The following is a 16809-nucleotide window of genomic DNA, read 5'->3' as shown; positions in this document are numbered from 1 at the left end:
TTTCAAAGTGCCATCGAGGTCTTTCAAAAGAGACCATCCACGTGGCTCCAAGCCCTCTTTCAAAAGAAGGGAGGCAGGAAATGCCGCAGACGGGGTCCCATGGCCAACAAGCCCTTCTGGGGCTGCAGCCAGCTGCCTCCTTTAAAGGGCCTCTCCCTCTGCCTTCCCCTCCTCATGAGCCGAGTGCTGCCCAGCCTTTGCCAGCCCGGCAAAGCCCACTTGTGCCCACCATGGAGGCCCAGCGACAGCTCCTGCAGGAGGATGCCCTCATCATGGACGCCCTGCTGGCAGTGCTGTGCACCATAGCAGCAGCTGCACCCAAGCTCATCGGGTGGCTGGGCAGTCCCTGTGGGGCTGCAGGACTCCCCCCACGGGTGCCCCAACGCCTCTGGACCCACCCCAACAGCACCGACTGGTGGAAGCGCATGATGCTAGGGGAGTGGGGCAAGGAAAGGTGGCTGCGGAACTTCCACATGTTGCAGCAGACCTTCTACAAGATCTGCCACTGGCTCACCCCCACACTCCAGCGCCAGGACACCTACATGTGGCCAGCCTTCACCCTGGAGAAACAGGTCGCGATTGCCATCTGGAAGCTGGCCACCCCGGACTCCTACCACTCCGTGGGACAGCAGTTCGGGGTGGACAAGGCCACCATTGGGGCTGTACTTATGGAGGTAAGGTGGGGCTGGGTGGGTGCGGGGGTTGGGGCAAGGGGAACCCTCCACTGCAAGGGGCCAGATGGGGCCGGGGGGATGGGAGGGGGGCAGGGGACTGGATGGGCAGAGGCTGGATGGGAAGGGGGCAGAATGGGCCCAAGGCAGGGGGAGATGGCCGCCACACCCACACTAGAGCACATGTCCCCTATCCCCTCCTGCAGGTTGTCAGGGCCATTAATGCGATGCTGCTCCACAGGGTCATCCGCCTGGGGGATCTGGACAACACCATCGCTGGCTTCCAGGACCTGGGCTTTCCGAACTGCATCGGCACTTTGGATGGCACGCACATCCCCATCCGCATTTCACCACACAGCACCCGTCAGTACATCAACTGAAAGGGCTACCATTCAGTGGTGGTCCAGGCCCTGGTGGACGCAAGGGGACAGTTCACTGACCTCTATGTGGGCTGGGCCGGCTGCACCCAGCATGCCCGGGTCTTCCGGAACTCCAGCCTCTGCTGGCGCATGGGGGCCGGCACCTTCGTCCCCCAGCAGGAGATCCTGGTGGGCAGAGGATGTCACCATGCCACTCTGCATGATGGCAGATGCAGCGTACCCCCTGCAGCCGTGGATCATGAGGCTGTACCTGGGACACCTCAACCCCACCCGGGAGGCACTCAGTGAGCGCTTCAGCCATGCCCGCAATGTGGCAGAGTAGGCCTTCAGTCACCTAAAGGAGGGGTGGAGGTGCCTCCTCACGTGGCTGGAGGTCAGGATCCTCAACGTACCCCAGGTGGTGGGTGCCTGTTGCGTCCTCCACAACATCGTGGAGGGAAAGGGGGACGCCTACATCCCCGGGTGGGGGCCTCCGGCCAGCACCATCTATGAGCAGCCAGGCGCCGCCCCCATCCACCAGGCCCACCGGGACAGCCACCGCATCTGGGTGGCCCTCAGGCAGGCCTTTGCCGACGGCCACCTCTGGCCCACATGCACAGCCACATCCCACACACATCGCCCACCCACCGTCCCCCTGAGGAGCATAGCACATGAACAATAAATAAACATTTATCTAACTATTTTTGTTGGTAACTATGTACAGGGGCAGAAGCTAACTTGGAGGGGGGGTGAAGGGAAGCTAACTTGGAGGGGGGCGAGGGGAACCTAACCAGGAGAGGGAAGGGGAAAACTAACTTGGAGGGGGGCAGGGGGAACCTAACTTGGAGGGGCTGAGGCTCTCATTCTGGGGCAGGGGTAGCCCCTGGAGCCCCTGCCTCCCCGGGTGCAGGTAGCACCAGCAGGTATTGCCGGCGAGTGGGCCTGGTGGGGGTGGAGGGTGTGGGGTCGGTGGGAGTGGAGGGGGCAGGCTCGGTGGGAGTGGGGTGGCAGGCTTGGTGGGAGGGGAGGGGGCAGGCTCAGTAGGGGCGGGGAGGGCAGGACCAGCTGGGGGAGCTGCCGGGGGGACCAGGAGGCTGGCAACAGTGGCTGTATGGTCCCGGACGGCGAGGCCAATGCCCTCCAAGGTGGACAGTAGCCTATCCCAGGCTGCCCTCCTCCACTCCCTGTCGGCCTGGGTGAGCCGCAGGTGTTGCTCGGCCACCTCTGCCTGGTGCTGCCTGGCTGGGTCCTCCTCAGCCCGGCGGGGGATCCTCCAGCCACGGCCCCTATAGCACACTGCCTGAGGTGGTGTCCGGGCACCTCCGAGGGCTGCGGGTGGGCTCTCGGGGATGAGGGATGTCGCAGGGTTCTCCCAGCCCCTGGATGGTGCAGCTGTGTGGAGAGGACGAGAGCACGTCAGTAATGTGCCCTGGATGGAGGGGACAGGTCTGTGGCCCACCCAACCACCCAAGCCCACCCCGTGGGGTCCCTGCCCTCCCAAAGGACATGGACCCCCCAGGGGACACTGCCCCTGCCCCCCCATGGGCTGGGCCTCCCAGCTTTGGGGGGCATGCAGGGGTCTCTCTTGCAGGTGGCCCCTTCCAGCCTGCAGTGTGCGGGCCCCAGGCGCTATCCAGCACCAACCAGCCACCACAGCTGTGCAGTTTGCAGCGCCGTCCACTGAGGGCGGGTGCTGGGCATCGCTTGTGCACCACTGTGGGCTGCCGCATCCCATGTGGGGGGTGGCCTGTGTGCAGCCCGGGAACACCTGTCCTGTGTGCGCGCGACTAGCCATTGCATCGCCCCTTACCCTGTGGAGCAGGTGTGCGCCCCTCCTTGTATGTACCGGAGGGTCCCTCAGTGACATCCGGGGATGTCTGGCTCCCAGTCACCTGGCTGGAGGAGTGGGAGGGGATGACAATGGTGAGGTCCCCCTCCTCACTCGACCACTCAATCGTCCCCTCGCCCTCCTGGGTCCCCTGTCTGGGCTGCTCCTCCTCCTCCTCCTCCTCTGGCTACAGCTCCTCACCAGAGGTATCGAGGAACGCCAGGTGTGGGGAGGTCTCCTGGGGCCCCAGAATGCCCTGGAGCTCCCAGAAAAAGGGGCATGTTGCTGGACCTACTGCGGATCGTCTGGCCTGGTCCCTGGTCCAGGCATAGCCCTGGCACAGCTCTTTTACATTGGCGTGTACCTTCTCCTTGGTCCGCTATGGGTGGCCCCTGGTGTGGAGGCCCTGCGCCAGGTGGCTGAAGGTGGCAGCATTGCACTGCTTGACCCCCATGTGGTGCAGGACCTCCTCATCCTGCCAGAGACCGAGGAGGTCCCGCAGCTCCCACGCTGTCCAGGGGGGCACCTTTTTTTTTCTCTCTCTGGGAGCCCTGCAGGGGCTCGGAGGGGGGCCGTGGGGCTCACGGGGGGGGCTGGCTGCTGGTCATGCTGGGCTGGAGTGTGCAGCTGAAGCATATGGGGAGGCTGCTCTTAGCCCACTCTCAGCTTCCTGCCACGGGTTTCCTGCACGTGTGCAGCTTTAAGGCAGCTAAACGCAGGGACCATAGAGCCCCGCTGCTGCTGGCTGGAGCAGCCCCGCACCCCAGCTGACCAGCGCCATGGCAGACCCGTATTTTGAAAGAGTGGACTGTGGAGCATCTACACATGTACACTTTCAATTTAGTATTTCGAAAGGGGGCGATCTTCCTGATATGGGATCAGGGTTCGGATTTCGAAGTCTGCGCCAGTTCTTTCTATTTTCTTTCAAAAGATGGGTTTACATGTGTGGACGCTCCTCCCACTCTTTTGAAAAAGGGCCACTTCTTTCGAATTTTTGTGCACATGTAGACACAGCTTAAGAGACACACACTAGAGGTGGGTGTTAACCATTACACAAACTAGAAGTTCTACCTATGTGCAGCCACATTTACAAGTGATGACTTTGTTAAGCAGATAACAGCTTTACAGTCTAAGCATGTTTTTTTTTTTTACTGTCTTTGAAACAAACCTAATTGCTTTCAGTGGAAACCTTTTCTGGAAACAAGCACTTGGTGTCACCTTGGCAGATTACCAAGCTTAGTTGGTCTTCTAAGGATACATTGATGTTTTCCCTCTATCATCTTGATTTAGTGAACTTTGGAATATTTTCATTTTTTGAAACACAGTCTAAAAGTTAGGCCCATGATCATGAAAATTGCTTAACATGACATCAATGAAAGTTAAAGATAGTAAGCACCTTTTACACTTCCTGATTCCGAGAGAGTTCCGATCCTCAAGTATTTAGCATCCACAGTCAGAACCAGCTTTTCCAAAGATTTCAGTACCATGCAGCTCTCTATGGCTATGTCCAGATTACAGGGACTTGTTGACAGAAGATTTTGTCAGACGATATCTTCCAGCAAAACTTCTGTTGACAGATTGCAGGCAACCTGTCAAGAGTGATCTGCTCTGTCAACAGTGGCTGGCCAGCTGCTCTGTTGGCAGTACGGCCAGCAAGAGCACAGCAGACAGAGCTGCCCAATGTCCTGGATGCCCTGTCTGTCAACAAAGGGCCCCCCAGAACATCCAGACCAGCTTTCTGTTGACAGGTCTGTCAACAGAGGGGGTATTCCTTGTGGGGTGCAGACTACAGCTGTCAACAAAAGTGCTGCATTCTGTCAACTTACTGTTGACAGAAGGCCTTGGGAATCTGGACGCTCTGCGGGTTTTGTGACAAAAACCTCTAATGCAGACATAGCCAAAGAGAACAAATAAGAGCTGAGCTGCTTTGAAGAGATAGCCCTTTGGGCAGAAATATTTACCTGACTGCATATCTAGCCAATTGCCCAATCCTGCATGATCCTGAGTGCTCTCAGACATCCTGCCTTCATCAGGAGGGGCACTCACCATGACACAGGAGATGATCCCCATCCTGCTGGATTTGTTCCTCTGTCAGTAAAAACAAGCTATCCTCCTGATAACACACTCTATCAACATCAAAAACAATCATGGGCTAAGCGCCTATTGGTGTCCAGTGCCTCCCTCACTATTTCCTTCCACCTTTCTTTGTCCAGTGCAGAGTGGCTTAGTTTCTGTAGACTAGCTCTGCACCAATCTACTATATCATCTATCCATTTTCTGTGGGGTCTGTCTCTCCTATTCGAGCCATCCATTATGCCGAATACCAGGATCTTGATTTTCCATTCAGCATTCATTTTGCAGATATGCCCAAATAGCTGTAACTTCAGTTGTATAATTTCCTGCAGCAAATTCTCTTTTAGCTGTATCGTCCTGTATAATTCCTCGTAAGTGACCTTCTGCATCCATCCTATTCTCAGAATCTTTCTAGAACAACTCATCTTGAATGCCAATATCCTTCTCTTCAAATCTTTCAATATCACACATTTCTCATATCCATACAACATACTGCTGCATACACATGTTTTCAAGACACTCAGCTTCATTCCTAAGCTAATTGCTTTGCTTTTCAGTATCTTATCCATTGCCTTCATATTCACTCTTGCTTTTGCAATTCTAGTCGGTATTTCCTTCTTACAGTCTACATTATATGTTATGTTGCTCCCCAGATAGGTGAACTTCTCTGCTTTCTCTAGTTTGATCTCATCTACACTGATCTTCCTTCCTATTTTCTTATCTCTCTTATACCAGTTTTTGTTTTATCAGTGTTCATAATCAGTACATACTGCTTCCCTTCCTTGTTTAGCAACTGCATCGTTCTCACTAATTTTGCTTCATCTTCTTCAATGATAACCTCAAGCTGTTGATTCTCATCCAGTGGACAGATATTCCTTCTACCTCTTCCTGGATCTTGTCCATCTCTCTCTGTAGGCACATGATGAAGATCCTTGGTGATATTGGATCTCCTTGTCTCATACCTCTGCTCATTCTAAACCAACTTCCCAACTCTCCACACATTCTCACCACTGCCTCTGCATTGTCATTGAAATCCTTCAACAACTGTATCAGTCTACTGTCCAGTCTGTACGACTCCAACACCAGTGAAATCACTTTCCGATCTATAGCGTCAAATGAATTCTGAAAATCAACAAAGAAATTGTAGATGCTCTTGTTCTTTTGTTGCGTTTTCTCCACTATCAATCTTAATACCAATATCTGCTGTATGGCATGTGTGTCTCTATATATCTATCTATTTAAACATTTTCAAAATATAGTAAAAAAAAGTTTAACAATAAAAAGGCCAAAAGCACCATAAATATTTTAAGAAATGTGAAAACATAATTAACCCTTTTTTTTAAAGTTTTGTTTTGTGAAAATTTGAGATTCCACCTCTTCCTCTCAATATCTATCTGAATTCCACTTGCTCATCTGCTCATCATTCATCTGACCAACCCTCCTCCTTTGTCCAAGCTTGGGTTTGACATGGAATCCCTAGAGGCTTCATGACAGAGTTATAATACACTCAGCAAAAATGTTATGTATGAGATACAAGTTACCTAGAACATAGTATTAAAGAACATAGACTAACAAGACATTGCAAATGTAAGTGTTACATATTGAAAGTTCTGGGATTACAATGAGATCTTTCACATTGCAATGCTCTCACAAGACAGTAATTATTTTCTGCACCCCCCTGACCTTTTTTTCTTCTTTTTATAAAATATAACAAATAAAGCATAGGGTTAAAATGTCATATCTAATACAATTTTGGTTCTTTCTGTGGGAATCCAGTACCTATTGAATTTGTTACTTTGTTAAACAATTTGCCTGTATGGTCACTTGTTGGGTTAAGGTTTCTATTTCATTATAAACAACTAAATTTGTTTTCAGCTTATCCAGGACTTCTGTGCACGAAACATCATCCTGTTTCTCTCTTGGAATTTTGCATAGAAATCACATGTGGTGAAGACTTGAAAAACTGTGCTGCTGGAGTACTTTTCAGTGATACTGTGGAATAGCCACGTAGTTCAAAACATGACATTTATAGAAGAGTGCAGCAAGTTGAAAGGACAGAGAACATCCAAAAGGAGCTGGGAAGGACAATCTCAGAAAAATTTAAAGTTCATGAAAATTTTTCCTAACGTGAATTGAGAGGAAGAGGTGGAATCTCAAATTTTCACAAAACAAAACTTTAAAAAAAAGGGTTAATTATGTTTTCACATTTCTTAAAATATTTGTGGTGCTTTTGGCCTTTTTATTGTTAAACTTTTTTTTACTATATTTTGAAAATGTTTAAATAGAACATTTAGATAGTGCCAAAACTTTTTAAAAATGAGTTTCAATTGAGAAATTGTCAGCACTGACCCTTTCTGTAGGAAGTATTTTGTCAAAAAATTCATGACCAGTTGAATTTCCCAGATTTTGCTGCTGTCAGCTACACTGTGCGTTGCTCACTTGCACGAATGCTAACTAACCACACACAGGTAACCCATGTGATGATGATGATTCCATGACGTAAATAATTTTGTTTCACAAAATGAACTTAATTTATTTAATTGTAACCAATTATTTTCAGCCACATAAATAGAAGAACACAATTTGAAAATCCTGTCCTCGAAGCAAAAAGGAAACTACAGCAGCATAACATGCCCAACGCAGAACTTGGAACAAAGCCTATGCAGGCCCAAGGTTTCCGAGGTACAGTACCATGTCAGATTTAAAAAGAAGAAAATTGCTATACTTGTCTGTTTTTATGACAGTGGTTTAACATAGTCTGGTTAAAATAATAGTGTTGCCAGCTCTTGCTCAATCATTAAAGCCTTTTGACAATTTTTTTTTCTTTAACCCTCAACTTGGTGAGAATCTCACGTTTCACTCCATTTTTCCCCCTCATGGTTGCACAAAAAACATGGTCTTAATGTTTCCTAAAAGCTCAGAGAAAGAAAGAAAAACTACCTCCAAATGAAATAGCCTTTAAAAATATCCCATGGTATTTTGAACACCTGAGGATGGCAACACTAGAATCTTCTGTGAAATAGCATGAATTGGTGCTCAGTATGTTTCTAAGATAACCTATCTAGCAAACATCTTTTAAATTGAAGGTTTGGACACTATGCTGTAGGAGTTTACAAGAACACTGAATCTTGATAATGTGAAAATGATTGCACTTAGAAATGTATTAGCAAAAGTCAATATTGATAGATGAGTAAGTTTTTGACATAAGGTTATAGCCAAAGAATGAGGCTTGTTCTCCTTTGTAACAGTAGAAAGCGCCTCATCAACATTACCTAGGCCTAAAAACGTTCACCCGCATCCTGCTCCTCAGAGGTCTCGCAGTGTGAATGACCTGTCTCAGTGTCGGCGGGACAATGCTGGAATGTACAGTCTGTATGGTATGTCCAAGTGCTGCTTGTTAGCCAAGCTGCACTGTTGTAAAAAGTAGAGAGATAAGTTAAGTCACAAACCTTTTTACCTTCTTCATACTCTTTTTCACAAAATAAAGCACAGAAGAGAGGCACGGGAAGCCAGGTGAGGCTTATTCTTGCCTGATGGTAGTTTTCACACTTTACAGTGATGCACAGTCAGAAACCGATGTAAAGGTCACGGAACAGTCACACCAATTGTAAATGTTATTTGTGAGAAATTGAAATTCCATTTGTGTGGGGTAAAAAGAGTATCTGGAATTTAATTCACTTTGATTCACTGGTATAAAACATACAATGGATATTTTTGTTATTGGGGTAATATACAGAGTAAATTATTGGGTATGCAAAGGGGCTTCAATAGGTTAATAATAATTTTGAATTCAAAGTAACCTTGAGTATTATTTTATCATCATGTAAATATTTTAGCTACATAACAATTTATCTCTAAACTTATTTTTTCAATATCAAAGAGTTTTCCTAGCCTTTCCACACCCCAAAACTGATCTGCCATAGATAGAAAAAGCTTCTTTAGTTAGTTTTGTATTTGTATAACATAAAGATTCACTACTGTGTTTATTTCTCTTGGAATGCTTACACTTTACACTTTCCTTTAATTTCAAAATGCCACACTGCCACATTGCTGCTGCATCTGCTGTTTTTACTTGTGAGTCCATGTCTTATTATGATTTGACTGGATCTATTTTCTTCTTGTTTGTGTTGACTGATGTAGAAAAACCACTCTTCACCCGTGATGCATCACAACTGAAGGGGATTTTCCTCAGCACAACCCTCAAGAAGAGCAACATGGGCTTTGGATTTACCATCATTGGTGGGGATGAACCGGATGAGTTTCTACAGGTGAAGAGTGTAATTCCTGATGGGCCTGCAGCACAAGATGGCAAAATGGAAACAGGTAATGTAGTTTAGTTTTGGAATCCTTGATATAATGATCAAACTCAGTCTTGGGTTTTTGAGCAGAAGTTCTTTCTTAAGTGCAGGACAGCCATGTTCAAACTGTCATTCTGAAAGGTGCAAATGGAGCAGCGTGAATAACCAGTTGTTTTGGTTGCTGGCAATTTCAAAAAATAATTATCATTTTGTGTCAACCTAAAACAAATGCTTTAGAAATGCTAGTAAATCCAAAAGGTAGAAATTTGTCTGGGGTCAAAGGAAACATTTTAGTTAAATTTTGAGACCTTTTTAAAAGGTTTGACTTTTTCTTTTATTAAAATTGAAGGGGCTTTCAAAAATGAAAAGTCATTTCAAATAGAAAAAACAAGAATATTATGATTTTTTAAAAAACTGTTTTGACACAAACAATTCAGCAAAACTGAAACAACATTAGCAAAATCTTTTGGAGTAATCAAATTTATATTTTTCACACCCATTCACACCCCCGCCCCGAGAAAACCCTTCTAGCCAAAATCTTCAGCCTACTCTGATGCAAAAGCGAGATCTCTGCCTCAGTAAATCTTTCATAAGAGAAGTCTTGCACTGAAGTATGTCTTTCTAGACACATCCAGAAAAACTTTTATTATTATCCTCGCAATATTTTCATGTGATAAAGGTCTCTAAAGCAAACTTTTATTTTGGGTAAAATTCTCCCACATCTGAATAGCAGATCTCAGACGTGATGCTCCTGTCTACACATGTTCAGAATACCTGTGAGGAGTCTGTTCATGTAGATGCAGAGATTGCTCATTCAGATTCCATTTCTTTTCTGGAGGAAGGGCTATATTCTAAAATAGTCAAATTCAGATTGATTCTGCTTCCGCGGGCAAAGATTACTTTGACTGAAGGTTTACAAAATCATCTCAGATTTATGTATGGGGAAAATCCTTCTACGTGCCTTACCTCCTTCTTCATGAATGGTGGAGTCAGCAGTCAACCTTCCTCCATACCCTGCAGAAAATGTTCCCTAGGTCAATACCTCTGTTGAGTTAGCAGGTAGAAAGAGTTCAGTCTGAGGGCAGACTGAGAACACACACATGGTTTTCCATCCATCCTGACAGAGACTATTACAGAAGAGAAAATAAAATCTAGGGTTATATTATCTTTACAGACCCTCCCCCACAACTGAATCCACAGTCATAGAGGTAGCCTAATCAATGGAGGGAAACACCCCATGCACACACTCATAGGATACAGTTACACTACAGTGATCTGTCGACAGAAGTCACTGTTGGAAGAGATTTCCCAACAAAACTTCTGTTCACTGAGTGTGGCCCCACACAAGAACCAGTCAGAAGAGCGCTATGGTTTGTTGACAGAGAGATCAGACTGCCCAGCTGCTCTCTTAACAAAACAAGCACCTGGAAGCACAGCAGACAGGGCTGCCCATTATTGTGGATGCCATGTCTATCAAGAGATGCCCTCCCAGAGCATCCACACAGCTTTTTTGTCAACAGACTCTGTTGACAGCAGCATTGTGCCTCATGGCTGAGAGGCAGAAGACTGCCTGTCAAAGTTTTGTGTGTGGACTTTCTACCGGTTTTGTTGACAAAACAGAGTTTTGTCAGCAAAACTTGCTAGTGTAACCATAGTGTAATGTCCTTGGCCTGCAGCAGTTGCCCTATGTAGGCAGTGCGGGCCTCCACAGCTTGCTCCCTCAGCGACCAGCCAACCCTGGGACCTAGTCCACTTTAACAGGCTGCTCAGGGCAGGCCTGCTGATAGGAAGCCCAGCCCTCAGTTCAGGGCAAGGCAGCAGGCAGACAGTTTAGAAGCCCAGCCCTTAGTTCAGGGTGACGCAGCAGGTAAGCAGTTTAGAGGACCAGCCCTCAGTTCAGCGCAGGGCAGCAGACAAACAGTTTAGGAGCCCAGCCCTTAGCTTAGGGTGGAGCAGCAGGTAAACAGCTAGCCACCACAATGGGGTGGCTCAGGAGAGTCCAGGGGCTGCCTCTCCAGGGAGGTGGGGAAGGGAGAAGCAGGCCCTCCTACTCCACTGTGTCCTGGCCCAGGGCCTTAACAATTGCTCTCACCCTGAGCGTGGCAGTGGGGATCCAGGCTGCAACACACCACCATGGTCTCAGGTGGAGCATCCCCCAGGCCACTTCCTACTTCCACCTGAATTGGCGCTGGGTCCCACTTGGACTGGTGGGCAAGTCCGGGCAGGTGGGTCTTCTCTGGGTAGGTAGTACTGGGCAGGTCTGGCCAGTCGGACATCTCAACATCATTCGGGTAGTCCACCGGGAGCAGGACCATGGGCTCCAGAAGGTCAGAGGTCTCAGCACCGTGGGCATCAGGCAGGACTCCAGGACCGTGCTCACCTGGGACCCTGAGGTAGCTGGCCATGGGCAGTTTCGGGGGCCTGCCACAAGCTCAAGGGCCACGGTAGATCAGGGAAATCGGGGTACCGGGCCAACAGCAGGCTGGGCTGCAGCCCTCCAGGTTGGGCTGGGCAGCTGGTCGGCAGCTCACACCGGCCTGCCAGTCTGGCCTGCGTACCCCGGCCCTGGTGTCGAGTAGCCTGATCAGGCAGGTCTGCCCTGCTTGGAGGGCAGTCCTTTAATGGGTGTCGAGCCCCACCCCTGGCCCTTCTGGCCCCAGGTGCCGCTCTCGGAGAGGCAGAGCACAGGTGTTCTGGCTCAGGGCCTGCCCACCGGTGTCTCTGAGCAGCCTCCTCTGCCTCTAAGTCAGGGGGAGGCCACAGCACCTTGCTACACATGGCCATAGAAAACAACATGTGGGAATCCTTGCAGATTTACTACCTCAGTCCTCATTTTTGCAGATTTTTGTAGGGGGAGGGAAAGACCTGGCTGTAACATGTCAGGACACACCACCTAGAACTATGGTGGGCTCTGTATGACCAAATAAACTTCAGTAAGAACACGCGAACAGGAATTGTGGGGTTTCTGAATTTTATGGTTTTTAAAATGTCCTTCTTTTGCAAAATATGCCCTCAGAAATGATGGAGGGTCTCTGATGCCAAGTAAAGAATGGCAGGCAGTGAATATAAGAAATATTTCTTTTTGAAAAATCTTGTAACTGTTCTGTCAGCTTGAACTTCAGTTGCATTACTCAGGTGAACCTCAAAATGTGATTTGGCACACAAGGTTAAAATTCAAACTAATTAGTAGAAGAAATGATGCAACAGAGACATGCTCCGAAGAGACTAATTACTCCTGTTAAGAGTAAAACCAAACAATTGCTTTTGAACTGTGCCATGAACTTCATGTTGTCTAATCTGCAGCAGAGGGCTTCCCAGGTTGTTATGATCCAGCATATTTTGATTCAGTTCTTGAAGTAGGATCCTATGAAATAGTGGGTGGAGTGGTTGAGTGTCCTTGTATCTAAACCAAAACAAAGCAAGCAGTCCTGTAGTACCTTAAAGACTAACAATTTTATTTATTGGCTTTTGTGGGAAAACCCACTTCTTCTGAACCAAAGCCTGATTCTGAAACTGCATGATTGGTCCATTGCAACAGTCCTGGTTTTTACTGTTGTCATTTCTGGAAATGCAAGGCGGGGGAGGTAATATCTCTTGGCTGACAAATTTCATTTGATGAAAGAGGCAAGCTTTTAAAATTTACACAGAACTCATTTTCAGTCTGGGAAATGTATTCTGAATGTGTTTGCCAAATACAAGATGAAACTGGCTAGCGTAAGTGGGTAACGTAGTTATTCAGAGTGGTATTTATGAATAAAACATTTTTTTAAGAACTTGCATTAAGTAATGCTGAAGATTTTATTGAAAAGCATAAATGCAAGGAAATCAACAATTATAAGTGAAAGGTCACTTCAAAATACAATATTATTATTTCAGTAAACCTGATAGGCTTACGCATTAAGCTACATATTGAGGTAAATTCTGCTGTTGGTTGACTCCCTGGAGCTCCCCAAATATAAAGTGATCCTGAGTAAAAAATGGGAAAAAAGAGTTTCAGGTTAATCAGTTTGGCCTTACAGAAAATCCCTGTGAGGTAGCTCAGACTTAGAAATGGAGATTTCAAAATATAAGATTTACAAAACACGCCTAGTGTATATTCCAGATTTCCCAGTTCCCACTCCTTTGTATGATTCCTAAACTGTGCTTCCTGTTCCGCAGATACTGTTTTTACAATCTGCTCATCTTCATGTATGTTACACTTCATGTTCTGCCAAATAGTCCTCATTGGAGCCATTTCAGAAAATAGATTGTTTGCTTACTTATTATTTTAAATAATCCTATGTTTCTAAACCTTTGTGGGACACAAATTTACTTTGTCAATTGAATAAGTATTATTGTATGAAGAGTAAGTTTCTTTATTTAAACTTACTTTCCTTATGTGTTTCTATAACATAGCACCTCCTATGTGATGCACTTTATTTGTGCCACAGTAATAACTGTGTCCATCTCAAGGGGAGCAGTATTATGTCTGTACAAAGCCAAGATTCTTGTGAAATTGAAGATTTGCACTTGCGGCAGCAATAAAAGATGCTGGATCTTTGTTGTTTTGGGGTAAAATATGCTCTAGCAAGGAAGCCATGTGAAGCTTTCCTGCGACCAAAGCCTGGCGTTTGCTTTCTGTGATGGTGATTGTAGGCTCCTCTTGCAAAAAGGTTGGCACTGGAAGACGGACAATTATGAAAATAAAGTGCACTTACTACCTTGCATTAACAGAACTAAGGTCTAGGGACGTTATGTCAGCCTACTGTTTGGATTAGTGAGCATGAGGACACACACCTTACCTTCCCCACAAAAACCCTGCCTACCATGTGTCTAAAGCCAAAAGTTTAGGATTTGTGAGATAAAATTATTTTACCCTTTATGATTTTATCTGACTTATTACCCTTGATACATCATGTTGCCAACTCTCACGATTTTATTGGGAGTCTATAGTTGTTTGACAGCTCCTGAGGTCAAGTTATTACTTGAGAATCTCAGCTTTCCCTTTAAAGAAGTGAGTTTCTAGCCCTCTTGTTTGCAGAAAACTGCTTGAAAATGTGACCAAAGTACACCCTAAGGAGAGCACCAAATTTAATCTTTAAAATTTCTCTTTTTTAGTCAAACTCTTAATTGTTCAGAGCCTTTCTCATGACTTTGAATGCTTGGGATGAGAATACTGCAAGAAGATGTGTGATAAATAATTGCATAAAAATATTTTTAATAAAGCCTTGTATGCTATGATGAAATTCTGCTTTTTCACTTTCACTTTTAAAGTATGCTGTTCATTAACTTTTCATGTGACCAGATATTAATAATATGACCCTGAGGGGAAAGCTGCACTTTGTATGAACTTTAGAATCTTTGTGTTCATCTTTCTTAAATTAATTTTTCTTAATACTTCTCAATGTTTCTATTGCCTTGGTACAGTGCAAGCTCTCTGCAGTGGCCAAAATAATATCGAAACCATTGAGTTCAAATCCTCCTGTGGTTTCTGTTTTTATTACTTTTTCTTCATACTTTTTTCATTTTATCAGCGCCAAGAAGATTGCTACAAAACTTGGGTCTGGATTTGAAATACCACACAGTTTGTGTTTATCTAGATGGGAGGTTTGTATCAGTGGGAAATGGAGAGATGGGACAGATGTTTTTGGATCTACCATCTAAACACTGTTTTCTAGGATTTTGCTTTGGACCCATTTCTAGTGACAATATTTAACTTACTAGTCCTTCGTGGGGAGAGAAGCAAAACAAAAGTCTGTTATTAATCCTTCACTTGATCTGTTTAAGATTCAGGTAGTCAACCCTGGCCTGAATAGTCAGAAGGACATAGGCTCATAACTTCTATTGATTTTGAGAATTCAGCCCTTGTGACTAAATCCTCAAATGTTATCATGAGAAAATTCACGTAATAACCCTGGATTCTCAATCCACAGTGTTTTTGAAAATTTTCATGCTCCAACACTCCTCTGGCAACCAGACAACAGTTGCTTGCTTGGGACCTACAAAGCCCAGCCCCAGTGTGAGGCTCTTCTCTGAAGTCTGATTGGTAGACTCCTAGAGCACCTGCTTGGCTTGCTGGCCCACCTTAGGGAGCAGCAGGAATAGGAAGCTGTCTAAACAACCTGTCTCCTTCCTGCTCTGGGTTTTGGATTACCTTATGCTTCTCACATCTATGGCTTAATTTCTTGGCATCCTGACACCTGAAATCTGACTTGTGGTTCTGATCTCCAGTTTGTCTCTTGTCTCTCACCCTCGGTATCCTGACACAGCTAACTCTTGATTGCTGTCTCGTGACTGTGCACTCTGGCTCTAACTACTACATCTGGCTGCCAACCATCTAGCTGTGAAAATCTGTTTATGTTCTTATATCCACATGCTTTCTTTGTCTCTTTTGCATCTATGTGTTTCACCCTGGGTGGAATCTTGAACCTGATGAAATCGATGGGAATTGTGCCAGGGACTTCAGCACTCACCCTAGTATGAGGTCTCAGTGCCTCTGGGTACTATACCATGATTATGTTCTCCCCTAATACCTTCCAGACTCTCCCAGTGCTGCTTTTGTCTGAGTGACCTATGTGATCATTTCCAGACTCCCAGTCCTCGCTGATTCCCCTTCCCTCCAGTCTGATTACCAGTGAAAACAACGAGACTTGTTCACTTAGTTTCCTTAATGGTCTCAGTCAACTGGAACTGTTTGTTTTTATTAATGTCGTTTGTTGAAAATCTTTTGCCTGAAACCCACATCCTCAAAGGTATTTTGGTATCTAACTCTCATTTTTAAAACTGACTCAGATACTTAGGGGCCTAATTTCTATTGAATTTCAATTAAATTTAAACAAAGTATCTAAAAAACTAGAAGTCTTGTGGCACCTTATAGACTAAGATGTATACATTTGACAAAGCAGGTCTTTGCACCAAAAGCTTTTTATGCTCCAATATATCTGTTAGTCTATATGGTGTCACAGGACTTCTCGTTGTTTTTATGGACACAGACTAACATGGCTAACTCTCTAATACTTAGTATCTAAGATACTTCTGAAAATGAGCTGGACTTTTAAGTCACTGGTGCTGCATAACAAGAAGTCCTGTGGCACCTTATAGACTAACAGATATTTTGGAGCATAAGCATGTGACAAAAGCTTATACTGCAAAACATCTGTTAGGCTATAAGGTGCCACAGGACTTCTTACTGTTCTCAAAGATACAGACTAACACGGCTTCCTCTCTGATACTTGATACTGCATAGAAAATCTTACCCAGGAGCTCAATGTCTGTGCTCTGCACACACTGTCTTGAGTTCATTTCTATGACTTTATTTTTAGTTTGTCAGCACAAATGAAATGGGATGTACTTTAATCCTTACGCAACCCCATAATTTAAGATGGTGTAGCGTTTTCATTCCCTTTAATCCCTCAAAGCAGTTTCAGATTGGTTCATTCTTGCCATCTCTACAAAGCAAAAGGAGAGAGAGAGACAGCGAGAGAGCGGCTGATCCCAAGTATTTTTCAAGCTAGGGCCAGTTTAATTCCCCTTGCTCAATTAAATGGTCTCATCTCTGAATATGTGAACCGTAGAAGAAACAGCAAAACATTAACTTACTT

General features: G+C 45.6%; 1 protein-coding gene across 8 annotated transcripts in view; it reads left to right on the top strand.

Moving 5' to 3' along the window:
• MAGI2 (membrane associated guanylate kinase, WW and PDZ domain containing 2) overlaps positions 1–16809 on the top strand; it is a 1201350-nt gene that overhangs the window by 931847 nt on the left and 252694 nt on the right. For 4 of the 8 annotated variants that reach the window (XM_075017296.1, XM_075017271.1, XM_075017255.1 and 1 more), the window contains exons 8-10: positions 7492–7613; positions 8180–8308; positions 9072–9254. In XM_075017296.1, coding sequence (XP_074873397.1) covers positions 7492–7613; positions 8180–8308; positions 9072–9254 — 434 coding nt within the window. The remainder of the gene's footprint in view (positions 1–7491; positions 7614–8179; positions 8309–9071; positions 9255–16809) is intronic. The other 4 variants (XM_075017288.1, XM_075017279.1, XM_075017302.1 and 1 more) reach the window with 2 other exon arrangements.

Source organism: Carettochelys insculpta, chromosome 1 (assembly GCF_033958435.1).
Source record: "Carettochelys insculpta isolate YL-2023 chromosome 1, ASM3395843v1, whole genome shotgun sequence".
NCBI classification, from domain to species: domain Eukaryota; kingdom Metazoa; phylum Chordata; order Testudines; family Carettochelyidae; genus Carettochelys; species Carettochelys insculpta.
This window is presented reverse-complemented; position numbering and strand designations above follow the sequence as displayed.